The sequence below is a fragment of the Rattus norvegicus genome, chromosome 4 (assembly GCF_021556685.1).
Source record: "Rattus norvegicus strain SHRSP/BbbUtx chromosome 4, alternate assembly SHRSP_T2T, whole genome shotgun sequence".
In the NCBI taxonomy this organism is placed as follows: domain Eukaryota; kingdom Metazoa; phylum Chordata; class Mammalia; order Rodentia; family Muridae; genus Rattus; species Rattus norvegicus.
Genome location: NC_141537.1, coordinates 90,752,801 through 90,777,432, shown reverse-complemented (window position 1 = coordinate 90,777,432; position 24,632 = coordinate 90,752,801). Strand labels below are relative to the sequence as shown.

Here is a 24,632-nt window from a genome sequence, read left to right as displayed (position 1 = left end):
TTGAGGAATTGTCTATATTAGATTTACCTGCATTAATATTAGTGAATATATTTTTTGATTGACAACTGATGGAGGAGCATCCAGCCCATTGTGATTGCACCACCCCTAATCAGGTGTTTTTGAGTGTTGTAAGAAAGCAGGCTGAGCAAGCCATGGAGAGCAAGCCAGTAAGCAGCATTCTCCCCCAAGGCCTCTTCATCAGTGTCTGCCTCCGAGTTCTTGCCATGCTTGAGTTTCCACATTTGGTTCCCTAGATAATGAACTTCTAAACTGGAAAGTGTAAGAATGTGAGTTGGGTCACATTGTTTATCACAAAACAGAAGACTTTGGTTTTGTAAATTAATTATGTAGAGGGAATGTTTATTACAAATGTTGGTATCTGTACTTTATTACTGAGTACTTGGCTTCTAGGAAGTTATGTATATGATATGGTTTTTTTTTTCAATTTTTTCAACCTATTTCCTGTACACTTAGCAAGCCTTTTTTCTTAAATAGTGCATTTTAAAAATCAAGATTAATAATTTTCCCCCATATCTTGATCTAAATCTTTTTCAATTTATATGCCATCGTGTCTTTTTATCTTCTACATTCTTCTGTATCTACATATGATTATTTTAGTTAATGTTCTTCTCTCCTTCTCTTTAGTCCTTTTTTCTTTGTTTTCTTGGTAATATTGAGGCTCAAATTTAGGTCCTTAAACATCAGAAAACATTGCTCTAATAAGAAGTATATCTTCATCCCTATAGGATAACTTTCACTTAAATGTGTATTACTTATATGTATGTGTATATATATATTGCATATATATGTATATTATGTATACATGTAGATATTTAAAAGGTTTTTTATGTGTATATAAAATTGTCAATATTAATTGCACAAAATGAGAGGTCTCATTATGATCTGTGGGTTTCCTCTCTCTTGGAGGTCATTGGCAACTGGCCTAAGAGGCTGAGTGGAGCAGAGGAGGGTCAGGCTTCAGACTACCTTAAGTACAACAGATTGACTTCTGGTGTGAGCTTCAGTGAGACAGAACAGCTTGCACTGTAGTAGGGGTTTCTAGGGTGGGCGTACATTATTGGCTAGAACTGAGATGCTGGGGATGCTTCATTTACATAAAGAGGCATTCCAAGAATTATTTACTGGGAAAGAGGAAGATGAATCTGTAATCTGGCTGTAACAATGCGATTGTCCTTAGAAATGAGGGAGAGAGTGATCCTAACTCATCCTGTCTTAGGATGAGATTTTCAGGCTTCCAATCATGTCTCAGCCTCACTCTTGCTCCAAGCCCGTTCTGCTGGCTGCACATGCTCACAATGATCTTCCCACATATGCATTGAGTATACAGACTTATAGCCATCTTGCTATTATTTGTAGAGATGATCCTTTTTATATTTCTTTGTTGTTCTTGATGTTTTATTTTTGTTGTGAATACTCATTGTTCATGGTACCATTCCATAAGGACATTTTTATGTAAGTATGTACAACACGATTTTCCCCAATTTGTGTATGTATTTTCCTCAAGGTTCCCCTCCATTATTCTCTCTTTCCATTGCTCTTCCTCTCTGCATCTTTAGTAGAGCACTATTGCTTTTGTATTTTTTTATATTGCATGTCTGGGAGAAAAAAATAATGCCATGTTTATCTTTGTGAGTTGGGTCATTTCACTTAACATGATGATCTGTCTGCTTCCCCACACATATCTTTCATTCTTCTTTATTACCAAGTAAAACTCAGTTATGAAACTCTGTATGTGGGGAATTCTCACAAAGTTAAAAATAGAATTTCCAGCCATGCCACTTCTGAGCAATCACCAGAGTCAGCATACAAAATGATTTACTGCATACCTGTGCATATTTGACCATTAAACCATAGAGTGTTATGGAATCAGCCAGATACTCAACATATGGATGACAGAAGAAGAGACTCTGGTATAAATCAAAACAGGTGCTTTTCAAATGAACCTTAAACATGCAAAAATTAAATCTAAGTGTATTTATTATACTGAAATTTTCAGCATTAGAGGATTATTATTAAAACGGTTAACTAACTTACCTTTGATAATATGTGCAATAGTTATTTATTTGTTTATTAATGGTCCATGGCATAGATAGAATTATCTTATCTTACATACAGAACTAGTTTGAAAGTGCCCACAACAACATGAGGCCAATCACTGAATTATGATTTAAATTTCCTTATGCATGAAATGGGTATTGAATGGCTGCCTCAGAGATGAGATGAGGTGAATCTGTACCAGAGGTTGGGCAGACATGACACCTTCTTTCCTTTCGTTTGTTTGTTTGTGGGTTGTGCAGTCTCTGCTCTGCTGTACTTTCACAGCATTCTCAAGTCTGCACAGAGAACCTTACTATGCCCATGTTATCTCCCCTTTCCTTCTATCTGTAAATCAATATATATAAAGCATCAAAAAAGGTTATTATATATTGTGCAAAATCTTCATTTAGAAGAGAAATTAAGTTTACATTTATCTGATACATAAAGGCACAAAACTTTTACTTATCAGTGATGCTTCTCATGATGTTCCCATCCGTGCTTGCATTGTGTGGTCAAATTACACATCTCTATTGTCTCAAGCATTTGTCAGATCTTTATGACATGAACCATTGTAGCTTATAGCTTTTTGAGCTACACAGTGCCCAGTTGGTGTCTATGATCACCCCTCCTGGAACAGCACAAGTCCATCATACTGCTGATTAACTCAGCTGGCTACCCACTAAAATCTCTGCATTTTTCCCTCCTGAACTCAACATGGACATGCCTGTGCTGACTTTCCTCTGGGGTAGTGAACAGGTCTCCCACTTAAGTGATTTCTGAGTGCAAATGGTGGCTGTTTGTCTTCTGAGGTTATCTTTGTACATAAACTTCTGAATATTGAGAATTTTTAACTGACTGTTAGAAATCCAAGGACAGTTTAATATTTATGCATTCAATTCTTTTTTTAGGTTCCAAAACTAAGGAGGGAGTCGTTCATGGAGTGACAACAGGTAAGCTCTGTTGTCTTTTATCCAGGGGTGATATCCCTAATGCCTTCTAGGCTAACTGCACTTGACATATACAGTTGAAGATACAGTTGTAAAAGCCATTGTCTTCAGAGGAACCTTGGTCAATTTATTTTTATGAATCTATTGTTTTCTTTTAGTATGGGGAGACTGAGTTTTGCTCCATAAGCAGAATGGCTTTTGCTTCAGCCTTCTACCTAGCCATATTACAGGCATCACCAACATATCTTCCACACTGGCTTCCTTTAAAGTTTACTGTTTATGAAGTATTTTAATAGACAAATATGAATTAATAACTTATAGCCAAATTTTCTAATGGCTGAGAATGATAGCTTTAAATTTGTTAATGGTATTTAATTGTAATGGTTTGGTATTTGGATAGTGGGCTAAATAAATAAAATGTGCTGATGCTATTCTTTCTTTAAATATTTAGTGCAAACATTTCTGTAGTATGTAGTATTTGCACCATAAACTATACTGATTAGAACATTTCCTCCGCAACTAAGGCTCCATTTTAGAAAATATATTTAGTAGTGTGTTATTTAAAATAACTATGTATTTTTATTGTACTTATGTTCACTTAGCATAATTTAAAAAACAATTTCAGTAAGACTGAAATAATAAAGACTAAACTAACAGGATAAAATAAGATCAAAAATGACAAAGAGAATGAAGTGACTATGGGGAGGAAGAGAAACAGTAGAGTAATAAGATGAGAAAAGCAAAAGAGAAAAAATATAAACAATTTGCCATAATTTGGTATTAGCCAACCCCCTAATGTGCATTTGGCATGCATCAGACTTACTTCAATGGGAAGAGACCTGTTAGGAATGCAATATGATCGATCAGGAAACCTTGGCCATTATACCATGTAATATAACATTGGATTATACAGCATCACACAGAGGCAACCTGTGTCTTCCAGTGGCCCTTTCCTGAGAAATATTTGCCAGCCATGGAAGAAAACAGCTCATCTCTTTTAGCACACTGATAAAGAATACAGATGCAAAAGCAACACTGAAGCCCTTCTTTCAGTTGTTGTCCCACAAAAAAGTTCAGATAGCGAGAGAGTAAGCAGGCTCATTGGTTTCTGGAGGCTGAAACTTAAGCGTGACTGTAGTAGGATAGAGAGATTAGACAGGTAGAGACATGTCTAGAGCAATGGTGTTGAGGAGAAGCAATTGGTGGGGTTCAGAGTATGTTGATCATGCAGCATTCTCTATTGACAAGCTTGGAAATGTTTAATATTCCCTGAATAACAGAATATAAAGCATAAGTTTTATGCTGTGTGCGAAACAGGGGGTGAAACTGAAGGAGCAAGAAAGGGAAGAGGGGTGTAGCAAGTTTATGCAATAGGCAACATTTTACAAATATTTGCTAGAAAATAATCTTCAGCAAGCCTGCATTTCCATAATTTTATAATGCTGACAATTTTTACATGCTGTATCCATTTAGTTTGTTAAAGAATTTGAAATAATCCACAGTAAATAAAGACACATAATATAATATAACTCAGGGGTCTTGAAACATTTGCTACTGAAACTTCCTTTCAATATCTAACTGTGTCAAATGAATCTAGTGTTATAAAACACTATGAAAGACACTGTTAAGCAACCAGGATACCATGTGTAGTTGTAGGCAATGTGCATTACAATTCCACCAGTTAAGAACCCTGACAGTAATATACACTATGAAATATACTGTCACAGTTAGTCTGGCTATGAATAAATGCATCGTGAAAGGAGGGCGTAGTAAGTACTATTTCTCCCCATTGCATATAAATAAATTGCTTAATTTATTGAGTAGTATTATTTAATATAAACCCTAAAGTTCAATTACAGGGATAAATGTTTCTGGTAATCCCCTCAATATGAAGATAGATGGTTTATTATACTGGGTATAAAAGGCATACCAGAGCTGCATCACACCTGTCCAGTAAATGTTTCTATTATTCTTAGTAATGTTTACACAAAGAAGCAGGAGAGCATCCTACAGCCTATACAATTATTCACCACTCTTGAAGTTCTCCCAAGATTTATGCCAGTAGCTTCTTTAGCAGGAATACAAACCTAGAAACTCTGGTGGTAACTTTTCTACTTACTAAATCCAATTTTTCTTAGCCAGATAACCCTTCAATATAGATGTAGAAAATATCTTATATGCCATTGCATTATGTGAGGAACAAGACAACTCTGCCCATAATTTTAAAGAACTCCAAACATGGAGCTAGAGATAGGGAGACACTCAGTATATCACGGTAACATTCTCAGTGTTTGCCACTGAGATATAGCCAGCATGATGTGGCCAAAAACGCATAGGGCCATGGAGGGAGAAACAGGCTGTGACACTTGAGCAAATTATGATACGGGACCGAGCCACTGCACGAACAGTAGATAAAGACTTTGGATTAGATAGAAGTCTGTTTATCAAGCAGGCAAAACTGACACATTGGGATAAACAAGTCAATTAGAGTTCTACCATATCTATTGATTGGGATGTAAATACTCTGATTCTGATTACAAGGTCTTTAGCCACAAAATAAATGCCATTTATTGAACAAAAAAGTACAAATAAGTTTGTGTCCTTTTGTCTTTTAAGGCAATGTCAATGAGTAGCAAAACAGGGTAAAAACCTTAAAGGCCAAACAAACGGACAAGAACAATAAATGAAACAAAACAAAAAAGAGATAATCCTATAGATGTTTATATATTTTTAAAGTTTATCTCTTATCATTGCCATATTTAAAATGTTCCTTATTTGTTATTAAGATAAAGCACTGATGGGAATCATGCATGAATTATACTTACTAAACAAATTCTGTGCTTTAAAACAACATATTAATGTTTTAAAATAAAGAAGTATGCATATAAAGTGAAATTATGGCTAGCAAAAAATATTACTATGCAAAAAGGCAAAACCTATCTTTGCCTTGCTTTGAGATTTTTCAACAAGAAAAATGTGTTCATCTGAAGCAAAACTTTTTTTATCATATTCTTGGAAGAAAAACATAATAACCTGAAACACAGAATTCAGCATGATTACAGCAATGTTTATAACAAAATTTCTAGGGAGACCCTGGCCTTTAAAATTAGACTGTGGATGCCCAGTGCACTTCTGGAAACCTACAGTATGGTAAGGAGTTTATATGCAGACTCACAGGGGTCTAACCTGAAAGACAGCTACAGAGTCTCTTATGTAAATGCTGGTTGCAATAAGCCTGACTGTTAGGCTTCCCCACACTGTCTGGTTTTAAGGGGTAATCTCTATGCCTTTACAAACCAACTTAACTTCAGTTATAAAACTTGTCTTTTCCAACATGATTTTCTTTGCCCACGACATTGAATTCTTGGCCTTTCTGGCTGATGCCATGAAGTGTATATAGGACAATAACATGTGAATAGCTCTGATGTGGTGTGATTCCTCTCCTCAGGGACCTTGGCAGGCTTTTCAGGAAAGCTTGAAGAAAAACACGTGTTATTTGCTTAGGTAGGAGAATAGAGGACAATATGAACTCAAAAACCTAACAGTCTGAAATTTTATACAAAAGCAAAAAAAATTGTAGCGTAATGAAAGGCGAACATGACATCCAGGTGGGAGACGCCAGCGTTTGTGGAAATAGGGTGCAGAGGTTCAGGCGCAGATAGCTTCTTTTATTTATTTGGTTAATGTAGAATTATTTTAAAAGTATAATCTTTTGTCTTTCACTTCTTGCGTGGTACTATGGAGTCAATGGAAACAGCATTACTTTTATTTCGTGTTTCTATAATGTGTACATGGGACTAGAAAAGAAGGAGTGACTTAGCAATAGAACGTACTTCTAGGATGGGATGGAAAATTTTTGATCTAAGTAATTCTCTGCTTATAAGTCCCACCTGAAATACTCATAGCATCATCTCTGAATTTAACTTGCTTAAAGACATGTTAAACAACCATATTCCTTTTACGAAAATAAAAGTATACTCAGCAAATCTCTTCATTTTCACCTTAATAAAGCTCTAGATACTGTGTTATCACTAATGTGACTGAAATTCTGTCTTAATATTTTTGTTTGTCTGGAGAGATGGCTCAGTGCTGAAGAGCACTGGCTACTTCCAGAGGATCAGAATTTTGTCCTCAGCACCCATGCTGGGAGATTTTCACCCTCCTGCAACTTCAACCCCAGGGGATGTGACACCACCACCTAGCATCCCTGTGTACTTGCATAACTGTGCACATACTTCACCCTGCCAGAAAATATATATAATTAAAATTAAATATTTTTAAAAGATGCACCCTTTTTCTCTACCATGTTCCTTTGTTATCTCCAAAATCTATGAAGAGCACATATGTACCCATAGGTCCTTTGTATGAAAGGCGGTTTAAGGAAAGACTTGTTTGAGATTTCAGCTGTTAGGTTTGGGAATATATGCACCGCTGTGAGCCATGTTGGCAATGAAATGCAAGTCTAAATGTGAAATGCATTTATATTTCAAATTCCTTGTACATATTGTCTGAGGGCAATTTCATGCTCTAAATGACCCCGAAGGATTCATGTGTTTGAATGCTCGGCCATAGAGAGTGGCATCATTTAGGAGGTGTCGCTTTGTTGCGGATGTGTTGTGAAGAAAGTGTGTCACTGTGGAGGTGGACTTTGAGGGCATATGTGCCCACTCTGTGCCCAGTGTGGCACACGGTCACTTCTGCAGCCTGCAGATAAAGATGTAGAACTCTCAGCTCTGTTCTCCGGCACCTTGCCTACATGCATGCTGCCATGACAATAATGGCCTAAGCCTCTGAAACTGTAAGTCAGCCCTAATGACGTGTTTTCCTTTAGGAGCATTTCTATGGTCATGGTGTCTTTTCATAGCAATAGAAACCTTAACCATTTTAGAATAATTCTCAAAATGTAATAAAATTCATGCTATGAAGTTTCTGCTAGTATCACATTGGTGCTGCTCAAAAGTGAAGAATTTAGGAACATTTTGGATTTTGGACTTTCAAAGTATTGACACTAGATATGTTTGAAGTGTATACTTAGAAGGGATAATGGAAGTGACCCTGGGAAGTGAGGTCCCAGAGCTGAAACCATGCAGAGGTGCTCAGACTCACCACTTGACACTGTTGGATGCAATGTTTTCTGTCCTCTCACTTCAACGCAAACCAGATCCAGTTCACTTGTTGTTATGGATTATAATTAACTTCTGAATATTTTCTAATTTGTGCACTAAACTCATGTTTAGTGTTTGGCTGAAACATGTCACTTCTACCTTGCTGTCCTGTTTCTTCAGACTCCTGTTACCTATGGTACATGTGCCTATAGAAGTCGACAGCTGCTGGAAGTGGAATTGGTCAGGTCTCTGTGACACCACCATCTTTTAATCTGTTGTCACTCTTGATTTTCTTAAGTGGCTGAGAAGACCAAAGAGCAAGTGACAAATGTTGGAGGGGCAGTGGTGACTGGTGTGACAGCAGTCGCTCAGAAGACAGTGGAGGGAGCTGGGAACATTGCTGCTGCCACTGGTTTTGTCAAGAAGGACCAGATGGGCAAGGTATGGCTGCCTGTTTTATGCTACAGTGATAACCCTGGACACCATGGTCCTTGCATGCCTAAGAAAGCATGCATACGATATGAGGAAGGGCTGACTTTAAAAGGCTCTTATTTCGATGCACTGTTTTCCTTGGGAAAGGTCATGCACACTGTACAATAACCCCGATTGTTATAGTTTCTGGAGGAAAGCTACAGAACTGAACACTGTAGTAATCCCTAAGAAATCAGTGACATTTCAGAAAGAATGGCTGCTTTCATGGGAATGGTGGGTCTGGAATTCCTCTTTATGGCAATAGAAAATGTTTTCATGAGTAATTTCTAAATTTCCAGGACGAAGATCTTTTATCTGATTTCTTTGTAATGACTTAATCTCTTATGAAATGACATATTTGCATATCACATAACTACTCAGTACCAAACATGATTTTGCAAACTGGGCTACTTAAAGTGCATACCAAACACAGACCATGGCTTCATATGGTGATTCTTACATTATCAGAATTTTAAATCTGCTTCTGGATGAATATAGGATGGTAGTGACATATTCTAGGTATTCGAAAAGATGTTTCACAACCCTCATGATCTTACAGTAGGATAAGTTTTGCATTTTTATGTCACATGTCCTTTTACATTTTTTGAGGGACTCCAGCTTCCCCTGGCCGGGCTTCTCCCCGTGCTCTTCCCCCAAAGCATGCACTTTGCTCTCAGTTCCTCTTCTCCTGGGTCTTTGTTAAATGATACCTTCCTTGAAATGCCTGACTTATTTAAAGTTGGAACCATTCTTACCCATGAAAACCCTAATCTTTCTACTCTTATTTCTTCTTGTTCGATAAAGTGTCATTGTATTTCAAATAAATTAATAATTTACTTATTTTGAATATGTTGTTTAGATTTCCTTGTCAAGGTAGGCACTATCATAATGTAAATATTTATTTTGTTTGTTGATACTTCATGTGCCTAGGCAAGTTACTAACTACAAATTGAGCGCTTACTAAGTGCTTATTAAGGATAGAAAGAAGGAGAAATGACAATTTTCTGAGTATTAATAATCATATAGATGCTATTAAAACCTTTGGGTATTGACTGATTCAAAAGTTGTAATCAAATGGCTTCTGAAGAGGACATCATAAAACCCAAAAGAAAGACACTTTCATCTGTGGGCAGACTATCTCAGTCTCTCTTTCTTTATCTCAGTCATCCTAGGTGGCAAGATAAACTTCATGGATAAAGGACTGGGAAATCCATAATGTGCTTTCCACAGACAGTTCCATTGTTAGAGCAATTAAGTGCAATCCCAGATAATCTAGGGAGTGCTCAGAGAAGTGCGTTGCTAATGTGAACACAGGACTAATGAAGTCAGCTTTGTTTGAGTGTAATATGCTATTGTAGTAATCTTGCTTGTGGTAATAATTATATTAATGCCTATTTTCCATCTGAAATTGTAATAATATGTTTATCTTTACCATATTTCAAAATTTAAGAGACATCAATTTAATATTGAGGAGTCTAGAATGGAATTGTAGATTCATTGACAATCTAATGAAAAAAAGGGAACGACTTGTCTGAAAAATATATGAACACACACATGCACCAAAGCACCAAAGGAAGGCCATCAACAGACCCTCAATTTAAAACCAACTCCTGATTGTACAATGAAGAATATGGGATTTGTAGAAGGGAGGTGAGTGTCAGGTGAGTTACCTGATGACCCTTGCACACATCTATCTGCGGTATCACTTGCCTAGCTATGACAGCAAGACACACCTTCCTTTGTCTATAGACTGGGTTGAGCAATAGTAGAGTTAGTGGAAAAACTTACTGCTTCCGAATGTATACAGGCCAGGACGTATGCCTCACTCCATTTCCCACGTTGCCTGCATTCAGAATACACATTAAAAGTCACAGATGGTTTATTAAAAACAGTTCACATTTTGTCAACTCGGACTCGTTTTCTACCTTTTAAAATACCACTCCTTAGTTTAGTATTCTAAAGTAGAAATCTAACAATGTTACAAAATGAAACATTTGCACATATCTCTCCTAGGGGAATTAGCTGTAGGTTCCTAAAATTTTCTAATATAAAAATGAAGCCATAAACAGAAATTGCAGTAAAAAAAATTGGGATGAAACCCAGCGGGTATGTGCTTAAATGGTTGATCTTTGTAGCACAGGGGCCATTTGGTAGCGATGAAAGCTTGTGTTATGTGCCCAAGCCCCTTTCTTATGCAGTGAGGGAGCTCCCAGTGCTGCTACTTTATCAGAAAGCTGATAAAGCCCAGTCCAGCACTGAAGCTCTGAATAGGTCTCATCACTCACGGAATACTCACATAAAAGCCAGTGAGTATGGCTGTATTTCTTGATGCTTATACATATCTAGAGTTTAAATAGAATTGAATTTGTTTCTAATGAAATTTGAGATATTTTATTTCATCTTTCAGATTCTAGTTAAAATTATCTCGATGAAAAGAAACAAGCACATATTCCTTTACTTTTTTCTTTATCTTTATTAAATTGGGTATTTCTTATTTACATTTCAAATGTTATTCCCTTTCCAGATTTCCAGGTCAACATCCGCCTAACTCCTCCCCCTTCCCTTCTCTATGGGTGTTCCCCTCCCCATCCTCCCCCCACTACCGCCCTCCCCCAACAATCATATTCATTGGGGTCCAGCCTTGGCAGGACCCAGGGCTTCCCCTTCCACTGGTGATCTTACTAGGCTATTCATTGCTACCTATGAGGTTGGAGCCCAGGGTCAGTCCATGTATTCCTTTACTTTTTTAACTGATTGTCAGTGACCCCGTTTGGCCCATTTGTAAGAAACTTGGAGAAGAGGGTTTGGATCAGTAGTGCTCATACACAGCTGTCTAATAGAAGGAATTAGCCACACTTTATTTTTTGGTTGTTGGAGTCTCAAGGATCAGGAACATTGGGGAAATCTAGAGTGACCTTGGATATACCCAACATGCTTTCTGAGGGTATTTGTCCTATTGCTTCCTCGATGATAAGGGAACAGGCACACTTTCTTCTTTCCTTCCTTTCTTCATATTTGTGCCTTCTTGTTCGGAACTAATCAGTAACAGTTCATTCTCGGTCCTATTATTTTGTAATTTCATCTCTGATTTGCGGTGCCTAAGGTAATATTTGTCCCCAACTTTAATAAGGTACAATTATTAAATTGTAGAAAATTGTATTTATCTTCTAACACATGTTAACAGCACAGTGTTATGTCAAGTACTCATACAACCCAAAGTTCTTGTAGTAATCAAGATAATTAACATAATCAATGCCTTAAATGACTTTTTCTCTTATTGTGCTAACAGTCAGGTATTATTAACTGCAAGAACTGTGTCACATGTTAAGTTTCATGGGTATTCCCTTCCTCCCCTCTCCTTATCCTTGATAACTTATGACCTGCATCTTGCCATTTCTTCCCAGTCCCCAGCTTTTGGTAGCCACCATGCTAACCTGTTTCTATGGATTGGATGTTATTTTAGAATATGTTCTACAGAGAAGAGAGATCACAAAGTATGTACATTTGTGTATCTGGTTTATTTTGCATTATATAATGTCCTCAAGGTTTATCTATGCTGTGGCAAATGTAATTATTTCTCTATCTGTAAACACATTTTGAGGACTGAATAATATTGCATTTGTACACATCTTTTACTATAATTACTCTTTTTTGTAAAGTTTTTATTGGATATTTTATATATTTACATTTCAAATGTTACCCCTTTTCCCCATTCCCCCCTCTCCCATACCCCTCCCTTTTTTTCTATGAGGATGCTTCCCCTCCCACCCATCCACTCCCACCTCAACACTCTGGTATTCCCCTAAACTGGGGCATCAAGCCTTCACAGGATGAAGGGCTTCTCCTATTGGTACCAGACAGTACCTTCCTCTGCTACACATGCAGCTGGAGTCAGGGGTCCCTTCATGTGTATTCTTTGGTTGGTGGTTTAGTACCTGGGAGCTTTGGTGGGGTCTGATATTATTGTTAGTCATAGGAAGTTGCAAATCCCTTCAGCTCCTTTCTCTTACTCCTCCACTGGGGTCGTACTCAGTCTGATGGTTAGCTGCAAGCATCATCATTTGTATCAGTAAGGCTCTGGCAGAGCCTCTGATGAGACACCCGTATCAGGCTCCTGTCAGCAAGCACTACTTGGCATCAGCAATAGTGAATGGGCTTGGTGGCTGCAGATGGGATGGATCACCTGGTGGGGCACATTAATCTTTTGTTTGTTTCCACATCTTAACTATTGTGAGTGATTTCTTTCTTTATACATAACAATACGATTATCAGACAATATGGTAGCTGGGATTTTAGTGTTTAAGGAAGTTGCATACAATCTTGGTAATGACTCAGTTATATTCCTAGCATCTGGTGCTCAAACTTCCCTGTTCTCTACATCCTTGTTATTCTTGCTGTGAGTAGTCTTTTTGATGACCAGTCTAATGGATATAATCATTGTGGTTTTGAATTGTATTTACTTAAGGATTAATGATGAATGGTTTCTGTATAGCCTTTGGTCATTTGTATATTTTCTTTGATAAGTGTCTATCCAGCCAATTAATTCAGTGTTTGTGTGTGTGTGTGTGTGTGTGTGTGTGCGTATGTGTGTGTGTGCTGTGTATGTCTCTGGTGTATATAGTATATATGTGTATGCATGGTGTGTGCGGTTTACATGTTTATATGTGTGTAATATGTGCATGTGAGTTTGTGTTTATGTAAATTTTTATTGGGTATTTTATTTATTTACATTTCAAATGTTATCCCCTTTTCCAAGTTCCCCCCTCTTTACCCTTCCCCGTCTCTGTGCATCTATGAGGGTGTTCCCCTAACCCTTCCTGCCTCCCTGCCATGATATTCCCTTACACTGGGGGGGTCCAACCTTGGCAGGACCAAGGGCTTTTCCTCTCATTGATGCCCAACAAGGCCATCTTCTGCTACATATGCAGCCGGAGCCATGGATATATCCATGTGTACTCTTTGGATTGTGATTTAATCCCTGGGAGCTGTGGTTGGTTGTTATTGTTCTTATGGGGTTGCAAACCCGTTCAGCTTCTTCAATTCTTTCTCTAACTCCTCTAGTGGGGACCCCATTCTCAGTTCAATGGTTTGCTGCTAGCATCCGACTCTGTATTTGTCATGTTCTAGCAGAGCCTATCAGTAGACAGCTATATCAGGCTCCTGTCAGTATGCACCTCTTGGCATCCCCAATAGTGACTGGATTTGGTGACTGTATGTATATGGGCTGGATCCGCAGGTAGGGCAGTCTCTGAATGGCCATTCCTTCAGTCCCTACTTCAAAACTTTGTCTCCTTATATCCTCTTGTGAAATTTTTTTTGTTTCCCCTTCTAAGAAAGAATGACACATCTTTGTTCGTCCTTCTTCTTGTGCTTCATGTGGTCTATGGATTGTATGTTGGGTAATTTCGAGCTTTTGGGCCAATAGCCACTTATTAGTGAGATCATTCCGTGTGTGTGTGTGTGTGTGTGTGTGTGTGTAATTGGGTCACCTCACTCAGGATAATATTTTCTAGTTCCATCCATTTGCCTATGAATTTCATGAAGTCATTGTTTTTCATAGGTGGGTAGTACTCTATTGTGTAGATGTACCACATTTTCTGTATCCATTTCTCTGTTGAGGGACATCTGGGCACTTTCCAGCTTCTGGCTATTATAAATAAGGCTGCTATGAACATAGTACAGCATGTGTCTTTGTTATATGTTGGTGCATCTTTTGGGTATATGCCCAAGAGAGGTATAGCTGGGTCCTCAGGTACAACTAAGTCCAATTTTTGGAGGAAACTCCAGACAGATTTCCAGAATGGTTGTACCAGTCTGCAATCCCACTAACAGTGGAGGAGTGCTCCTCTTTCTCCACATCCTCACCAGCATCTGCTATCACCTGAGGTTTTTATTTAGCCATTCTGATTGTTGTGAGGTGGAATCTCAGAGTTGCTTTGATTTGCATTTCCCTGATGACTAAGGATGTTGAGCATTTCTTTAGGTGCTTCTCAGCCATTTGATATTCCTCAGTTGAGAGTTCTTTATTTAGCTCTATACTCCATTTTTAATAGGGTTATTTGATTCTCTGGAGTCTAACTTCTAGAGTTCTTTGTATATATTAGAAAATAGCCCTCTACCTATTGGGCTAAATATATTTTACCAATATGTAGAATTGGTAAAGATCTTTTCTCAATCTGTTGTCAATAGTTTTGACCTATTGACAGTGTCCTTTTCTTTACAGAAGCTTTGCAATTTTATGAGATCCCATTTGTCTACTCTTGATCTTAGAGCATAAGACATTGGTGTTCTGTTCAGGAAAATTTCCCCAGTGCCCATGTGTTCTAGAGGATTTTTCCGACTTTGTCTTCTATTTGTTTGAGTGTATCTGGTTTTATGTGGAAGTCTTTGATCCACTTGGAGATGAGCTTTGTACAAGCAGGTAAGAATAGCTCGATTTGCATTCTTCTACATGCTGACCATCAGTTGAACCTGCACCGTTTGTTGAAAATGCTATCCTTTCTCCCCTGGATAGTTTTAGTTCCTTTGTCAAAGATCAAGTAACCATAGGTGTATGGGTTCTTTTCTGGGTCTTCTATTCTATTCCATTGATCTACCTACCTGTCTCTGTACTAATACCATATTGATTTTATCACTACTGTTTTTTAATACAGCTTAGGTCAGAGATGGTGATTTCCCAAGAAACCAAGTTTTTATTTGCAAGTGTTTACTTATTGGAGCAAGCTTCTGGGTTAGGGGTGGTGGCATGTGTCCATTAGTTCATCTTTAGAACTCCATCTGGTGCAGCTGTGCAGACTCTGCATATGTTTCCTCAGGCTGTGTGAGTTCCTATGTGTGTTGGTCCTGCCATGTTTAGAAGGCCTTTATTCCCTGCTGTCTCCCATTCCCTCTGGCTCAGACACTGTTTTGCTCATTTTTAAACCAAGTTACTTGCTTTCTATTGAGCACTGAACAGATACACAATTTGCAAATTGTTTCTTCTTTTTACAAGTTACTCCTATATCTTGATAGTATTCTAATTAGCCATGGAGAAGCTGTCAGTCTGAGGCTCAGACCAATGGGGAGAAATTTTCCTTTATGCTTTGTTATAGCAGTTTTCAGGTATTAAATGTTGTGTTTGGGCTTAGGCCTACTTTCTGTTTTGTAATTGGCTGTTCAGTTTCCCCAGTGATGTCTATTGAAGACTTCTCAGAGCCGCCTTTCCCATTGTGTGCCTTTGACACTTTTGGCAAAGCTTGCCTGCTGTCAAGTCTGTGGGTTTACCATTCTCTGTTCCAGTGCACACATTGTGCCAGTATAATGCTGTTCTGGTTCCTCTGGTTTTGTAACAGATTGTTTTAATCTCCCATTCTGATGCCTCCAGGTCTGAGCTGAAATTCTGGTGTTATTGCTTGTTGCTCAAGGTGGCTTTGGATATTTAAAATCCTCTGATTTGACTCTTGCGGGTTTATGGTTTTTGTCTATTTCTGTAAATTGTAACACTTTTAATTTGGGGAGGAGTCACATCCCAAATCTAAGCCATTTTGGCTATATTGGTGATTCTTCAGATCCATAAATACAGGTTTTCTTCCCATTTACCTCTGCCTTCTCATTCTTTAAAATGAATGTTTTATAATTTTCAGCTACTTAGGCTTTAACACACGCATTAAATTTATTTCTATGTTCTTTTTTGTTGATAGTCTTGACACTTTTGACACCATTTAACTAGAATGAATCACTGGTTTCTTTCTTAGGTAGTTAGATAGATGTATAAAACTGATTCTTAGTTTTGCACATTAACTTCATATCTTGAAACCACTTTACATGTTTATTAGTTCTATTTGATGTAATGTATATATCAATTTGCACATATAAAATACATGTATATGTTATGATTGTACTATAAACAGTCAGCCATAAACACTTAATGATATGAAATATGGAAGATTTTATGAATGACTCAGTAATAGGTAGACCTGATCTACAATGTGCTGTGTGTAAAAGCTTATCAGTTGCTACAAACTTAGTAAACTTGCTAAGCTCATTTAGTGGAAACTGACTAATATGCATTGGCACAAATAAAAGCTAGTAGTGATATTATGTACAACAGATGAAACTATTAACCCTTTTGACAAAGAAAGTTCTGGTTGTACCAAGAACGCTGGACGCCACGTTGTTGAGTAATGGCACAGTGTTTACAATGCAGAGTTAGTCACTGAGCATCTGTCTGGGACATCTGGCCTGTCTGTCTTTTATAGCTGCTTAATGGTGTTCTGTTTGAGCCTACTGTTCAAATCAACCATTGCTAAATAAATGGATATCTCTAGTTCAATTTAGAAAAGTTGTAGCCAGACGTTTAAACATGTTTAAAAAAGGTGTGAATGGACTGAATCAGTTTTGGAGTGTGCTGCCTTGTATACATGATATCACCCTGCCTTCCATCCTGTCCTTTTAGGTACATCCTATCTACATGCTAACTCATAGTTTTCACACAGGTGAGCTTGAAGTACCAAGAATCAGGAGTGTTCGTTATTTTTCTCCAGAATCAGAAGGTAGTTCTGAAACTTGATAATTTTGAAACTTTCATCATTAGAATATAAATAATGTTTGAAGTACTCAATTTCAAGACAGAATAAAACACATGCCATCTATAATTATCTCTTGATTCAAAAGAAGATAGCTAACTAAGGGCAGAAGGAGCAGTGTCATATTTGGCATGGTCTTTAATGATAATGACATTCTTCTCCCTGCTTCCTGTTGGCATGATTGATGTGTGCACTGTTGCACAAATTAACTCTTAAACCCTGAAATCAAGCTTGATCAGATGACATACACTGCCTCTAGCTGATTCATTTTATCACAATCTCACAAAGAATACACAGGCCATAGGCAAATGGAGTAGCCTCAGACAACTAGTAACCATAATATTTTAGCTGTTTAGACATGAGAACATAAAACTGCTTTCACTCCAGTTCTAGGTTCAGTGGTTTATAATCTGACAGCATGAAATATTCACAACACAGACCTTGAATAAAAATGTTCAGTCTAGACAATGGATTTTGTGGTTTACAAGAGAAATGCACTGTAAGGCCTGCATGGCAGTATGACTTTAAGCATACCAGTGGACAAATACAGGCTATACTATGCAACCACTTTACTTCTTCACAAATGCTGGTATAGATTGACCCTCTAACAAGTGCTACATAAGAACAATGACTACGGTTTCATGAATTGTTATTTTTTAAATTTTTATTGGTTATTTTATGTATTTCAAATTTTATCCCCCTTCCTGTTTTTTCTCCACTAACCTCCTATCCCATCCCTGTCCCCCTGCTTCTATGAGAGTGCTCCCCAACCCAGCCCCCTTCCTACCCTCCCAACCACACTCCCATGCACTCACTCCCACCTCACTGTCCTAGCATTCCCCTATGCTAGGGCATCAATCCTTCTCATGACCAGGGGTCTCCCCTAACACTGATGCCAGATAAGACCATCCTCTTCTACGTATGCAGCTGGTGCCATGTATCCCTCCGTGTGTACTCTTTGATGGGAGTTTAATACTTGGGAGCTCTGGGGGGTCGGTGTCTGGCTGGTTGATATTGTTATTCTCTTTGGTTTTATTGTTCACATGTAAACATTTATTGCTACTGTCTTCACATAAAACTTTTTGTAATATCTTTGATAGGGTTTCATTTGAACTGCTATCATTATATTTAAGGTGATTTCAAAGTTAAGGATTTTATTAAATTTATTTACTAAAGGGATTAAAAATGATAAACTCATCTTCACCCACCCCCCACACTCCTACAATCAAACAAGTTAACATGTTTGCAATCTCACAGAATTACTACTCTTTATTTTTTAGTAACAGAAGCTAAAAGTTACTTTCTTGGAAAATTACTTGTATATACTGAATATTACATATTGTCTTTACATACCTGAACTCTCCAGACTTACTCATATAGTTGCTTGTATTCTTTTTAATGTCTTTCCACATCTCACTTGTATTTGTAACAAAGTGGCAAAATCTTCACATGGGGACAGAACCTGATTAAAATATGTTTGCATGATAGTCACTAGTCTTATCCAAATTCAAAGAGTAAGAAATCATTTGATTTGTTCCTTTTTTGCATGGAGGCTTTGATTCTAATCCCATAGAAACATAGCTTGTATTGTTACTTATCAAAATAAATGTCAGAACGTATTCTATACTTTTCCAAATATTCAACAATATACAACGATTCAGGATATAACACAATTATTGATATTTCCCTTGACAATTTCAGGAGTAGAAATAAAGTAAATAAGACTTGTTGTGTTGGCATTAGAATATATTATCATGAAAATTGGAAGTAGATGACATATATCATCAATCTATTAGGTGAATATAAATTGTCAATTCTGATATAAGGTAATTACTCCATATTTTTATTAATGACTTTTATTAACACTTTAATATTTAGGTATACTTTAAGGATCCGCCCTACTTTCTGGTGTAGTAGAATCATTAAATATATTTATAACATTTTCATGGTAGTATTTAATTTCCATTAAAACAAAAAAATGTAGTCTGGAATCAGTTGAATAGAAAATGATGAAATAAATGAAAAATGGGAAGAATTAAGTTTATTTCAATTTCCTTTATACCTTATCTTTCATTAGTATTTCTTATTAAAATAATCTGGCTAATTTATTCAGAACTCAGTTCACACAAATGAATACAGTTGCAGGTCTGTGTATTTGAGGAGTAAAATGAAATTTAGATTTTAACTATACTTGTGAGGGGATGAGTTTGAAAATTCACAATAACAAACCATCAGCAACACACATTCTCTCTCTCTCTCCCTCTATCTCACTCTCTCTCTCTCTCTCTCTCTCTCTCTCTCTCTCTCTCTCTCTCACACACACACACACACACACTTCTTTCTATTTGATTATTGAGAGTTCACACAAAAAATGAGAATAAAATTTAAGTATGTTATATGATTTCTTGTCATACTACTTTGGGGAATGCATACTCAGTTTAGCTTTGATATTTCAGATTTTGTTCAGTGGATTGTATGTTATTTGTTAAGTGTCTGGGGGTAGGCATGTGCTTCCTACTTTTGCCACCAAGCTTGGAATTAATCAATCTGTTAAACAAAGTCTAAAAATTACTACAATATTTCATCTTTAATTTTACAACATATGTAATTCAGATACCTTTCAAAATATCTCTGCTAGAACTTCTAGAATCGCTTATAGTAGCAATCATCTTTCCATGGAGGACAGCCACTGTAACATTGAGACGAAGATAGTTCAAACATGTTCTGGTTAGAGCTACTTCATACCTGCTACTCAATCCATTTTGACCACCATCTGGTCCTGGCCTTTATCCCCAGTGTCTGGTTTCTATGCCCTGTTTGCTCAGGCGTATAGAAATTGTGGCTGGGTATAGATGACAACTCTGTTCGTCATGGAGTGTGGCATTATTCTCATCTCTTTCACCATGCTGGATGAGGTCACCACACTGCTTTGAGCACTGACATTTTTATCCATGAAATATAATTGCTGAATGAAATGAGCTCAAAATGTTTTGTATCTCGATTCAGTGGCTTGAATTCTAGGCCACTTGTTTTTCAATTATTCATCTCCAGCCCCCTGGCAACTCATTTAACCTTTCTAAATAAGAGCTTGTCCTCTGTAATTGGCCAGTCAACTACAGAGTTGGAGTGAGAAGGAAATATAACAGCAAAGACAATCAATCAAATAGATTGTAGCATAATTGTGGTATTTGTCAGTACAGAGCCTGATGTTCACATTTATATCTTTGGTTTACACATGTGATTATCGAGATCGTTTTTCTTAATTGTGTGGTTTGGCTTTGTTAAGTGGTTTAACACTGAAAGTAATATTCTTCAGAGAGGAGGTCACTTTATTTGGCTTAATAAAATTAGTCACATCCCTTGATTTAGTTTTTTTCTCATGTTGATGTGATTAAATTCCTCTGACTTAAGCAATATAAAGTAGAATGGTTTTCTTTGACTCATAATCATGGGTACAGTCTACCATGGCAGGGAAACTGGGGTAGCAAAAACTTGAAACATCAAGTCACTTAAAAAAAGAAAAACCTAGTCAAGTGCAGAAGGTGTTGAATGCTAACAATTCAGTCATGTGCTCTTTTTATACAATTCAAGATCCTAGCCTAGGGTATGGTGCCACTCACAGTGGACTGGTTTTTACCAGTTCAGTTATCTAATCAATATAACCTCTTACAGGCATTTCCAGAGGCTAATCTACATGATTCTACATCTTATAAAATTTACAATTGAGGCTAGCAATAATACATTTGTTACTTTTTCTTAAATTTCTCAAAACCACTAGGTTTTATTAAATTTTATCTTCATGTTATAATTGGAAAGGGTTCAGTTCAAATGACTTTGAGAAACACTGGTATAAACAAAGTTTTAAAAGTTATCTTTTAAATTGAAAAAAAGCCAAGTACTTAGCATTATATTATAGGGGCAATATAAGACACTTATCTTTCTTAGTGGCTCTTCGCACCGTGCATAGAGAATAATTCTAAATGTTCATGAACCACAAATAGGAGATGGCTTAGATAATGACCCTCCTCACTCTGCTTTCCTCTTCTCAGTAATAGCTGCTTTGGATCCCAGATAAAAGGACATTCAGAGCAAGTAAATGAATGATAACTCAGCATGTTATATCATAATCTATTTTTTGGAGACACATTTTAAAACATTGTGAAAGAAGGACAAAGAAATATTCCCTGTCTTCCTGTGAGGTTTTGCATCAAATCCTGGAAAATATTCTGATAGCCTAGATGGTGAGTGGTCCATCTAGACCAACTATGAAATTGGCATCCTCTTCATCTCAACCCATTTCCTCCCAGACATTATAGAGGAACACACAGAAATGGTTTCCTTGTGCTAATTCAATGTGCTAGAAATCCTAAAAGTGGGAGCTGTCCCATAGAGAAACTCCACACAGACCTTCAAGAGATCTTATCTAAGGTCTATTGAACATAGGACTATGGTTCTGCTGAGAGGAAAAACAATAGACACACAGAGTGCTTTTGCTCTGCCTGGTGTTTGGTAGTCATTCCAGACTCCTCAATAGCTCTGTGACCACTCTTCTATGTGCTTGAATGGTGCCTCACTGGTACAGTCCCAACCTATGGCCTTTGGAAGGAGAGCCCTCTCCCTGCTCTTTTCTCCCTTATGGTAAGCCAGCCTACACTTCTTTCCAAGACCTAATTTGAACCCAGATAACCTAAGAATTTGTCACTGAAGTGTTGAATCTCAGGAACTGAGGTTGGTGTGGGAAGGACACACTGCTTTCTACTGATGCTCACATGTTGAGAATCTCTGTTACACAGGTTAAGAATGTATTGATAGAAGAATCCCTGGGAACACACAGGACACTGGTGGAAAAGCACGGCAAGTGCTTCTCCACTCAGTGTATTTTGAGTTCAAGAGTTTAACAGTTCTAGATTTAGATATAAGGTTATTTATCAAAACATTGGTAATGATACATTTCTTAAATGCTAGAAGCTTGGCAATAGCCACTGGGCCAAATACATGATGGCTTATCCTATGTAATAATTACTTGAACAGAAAGGTGCAGAAGAGTAATGGATGGCATAATATGTTGCTCTTGCTTCATTAAGTGAAAAGACAAGATAATGAAAAAGTAATAAAGTTTGTAAAACTTTTGTTCTTAAAACACATACACATATGTATGCATGTGTGTGTTTCTAAGCGCTATCTTCATTTAATTACAATTAGAAATTAAAGATACAAAATGTTATTGTATGTTTCTAAATTTCAATTAAATTGACACATAAAATCATTTTAGCAGTGAAGGACTTGAAATTATTAATATGGCTGTGACCATTGATGTTTATTCATTTACTATCCACACATGCATGTGTTGACCTATCTAATTCATATTATGTGTTCAACACTGTACCAAGTATTATAAGCGTAGTGATGTAGAAGATTGATTTTGGGGACCCAGTGCATTGACATCAATCATCTTGTCTCCTTCTAGTATGTAATGAGATTTCTCTTGTGAAGTTCTGAAGCTTTGGATAATTAAACCTTCCTAGCTGGAAAGTTTTTTGTTATATATTACTCTTGGTTATAAATATCAAATTAATATGAAATACCATTTTGTCAATTCTCTTTCCTGTTGGCTAATGATAATTCCATGCCATATCCAAATATCAGAACAAAATATCCTGAACAAAAATATCTAAATATCAAAATATCTTAAACAAAAACTTTCTAAGAGCAATGGATTATATTGCCTGAGTGGTTAATTTATTGGCTTATGTATATTTGACAAGAATTTCTGATCTTTTGAGCCTTGATAATTAACTGGCTTTGCTGATTCTTATCTTTGGACTCGGAGAGAGCTGTCCTCATAGTCAGTATGTGCTAGGGTAACTAAACACATTCGGTTGGGTAATTTATGAAACACAGAATTTACTCATCACACTGTAAAACTGGTAAAATCGGAGATCGATGAGTTTAAAGTCCTGCAGGATCTCATCTTTGTTCGAGGACGGCATCTTGTTACTGTATCTTTGAGGGGAGGTTTTACAAGGTGGATAGAACTGAAGTGGTAAATTTGTCCCCTTATATCCTGCTATTGGACCACAAATCCTTCATGGCACCTTATCCATAAAGAGCCCTACCTCGTAATGCTGTTATATTAGTGATTGTATTTTAAGTAATGGGTTTTGGGATATTTGGGACATAATAGCTATTATCTTTATTTTCATGTACCATTTGAATGTTAGCTTCTTCTCTTCATTAATAACATTCACAGTGGGGACACATCCCTGTCTTACATATCATTCCCCATTTGCTTGTTATCCTGTTTGATAAGGCACAAAAAGCCACAAAAGCACATTCTGGAACTTCTCTATTATTACACTCCCAGTAGTTAGACACATCTATAGTGTATTGGTTTATTTCACAGGTGAACAGGAATCTCATGTATATTGTGGGAGTTTTTGAACTATACATGTTTATATTTGAAAGCGTCATTTAACTGTGGGTTTTCCTTTGGAAATAATGCCTTCCAAAACAATTTTCCACATCTCAAATCCAGATATACCAATGATTTCCTGTAGCAATTAGATCATAAATAATAAAATGAAACTCTGAGGTAGACTCAAAAAAGATTTCATGTTCCTTCTGCCTTTACTGCCTTTAACTGGCTAGGCAGGCTGCCTTTTTAAAAAGAGCAAAGTAAATTCCGTGGAAAGGAACACTATGGTTTACTCAGTGACGAGAGAGAGAGAGAGAGAGAGAGAGAGAGAGAGAGAGAGAGAGAGAGAGAGAGAGAGAGAGAGAGGGAATATACACATGCACACATAGCTCTCTCTCACACAGAGACAGACAGACAGACAGACAGACAGACACACACACACACACACACACACACCCACACACACACACACTGAGGAGGTATGTTGAGGACCGTGAATGAAGCTCTATTGATTGACAGGACCGTGTGCCTTTGTCCCGGACTCTTCATTCGAGTGGAAGACTTGAGGCCCTGCTGAAACCATGGGCTTCAGCAGGCGATACTTGCTCATACACCAATGACACTTCATGTCATTATACATGTCATTATACATGTCAAAGCACATTAGCGTTTGTGAGTCTGAGTATTCACTTCCGAGGTTTCTCAACATTCCAGAAGGAAAACTATGACCTCCTTTATTTATAGCTTACAATAGTCTATCTAGAAATTTCTCATTTGGGGGGGTAAATCTTCAACAGCATCATTTTTTTTAATTAAAAAACTGTATCCAAAATTCCCAAGAAATTTAGCCCACTGTGCTGTTTGTTCTGGTTTAAACCACTGTAGGTAAGTGTCTTGGTCACTGTTCTATTGCTAGAAAGAGATATTATGAACAAGGCAACTCTTATAAAGGAAATTCTTAAAACTGGGGCTAGCTTACAGTTTCAAAGGCTTAGGCCATTGTCATTGTGGCAGGGAGCATGGCAACAGACAGGTAGCCATGGTGCTGGAAAAATAGCTGAGAGCTCTACAT

General features: G+C 37.2%; 1 protein-coding gene across 6 annotated transcripts in view; it reads left to right on the top strand.

The window, feature by feature from the left end:
• Snca (synuclein alpha) overlaps nucleotides 1-24,632 on the top strand; it is a 100,933-nt gene that overhangs the window by 10,161 nt on the left and 66,140 nt on the right. For all 6 annotated transcript variants that reach the window (NM_019169.3, XM_087656298.1, XM_087656297.1 and 3 more), the window contains 2 exon segments: nucleotides 2,967-3,008; nucleotides 8,409-8,551. In NM_019169.3, the coding sequence (NP_062042.1) occupies nucleotides 2,967-3,008; nucleotides 8,409-8,551 (185 nt within the window).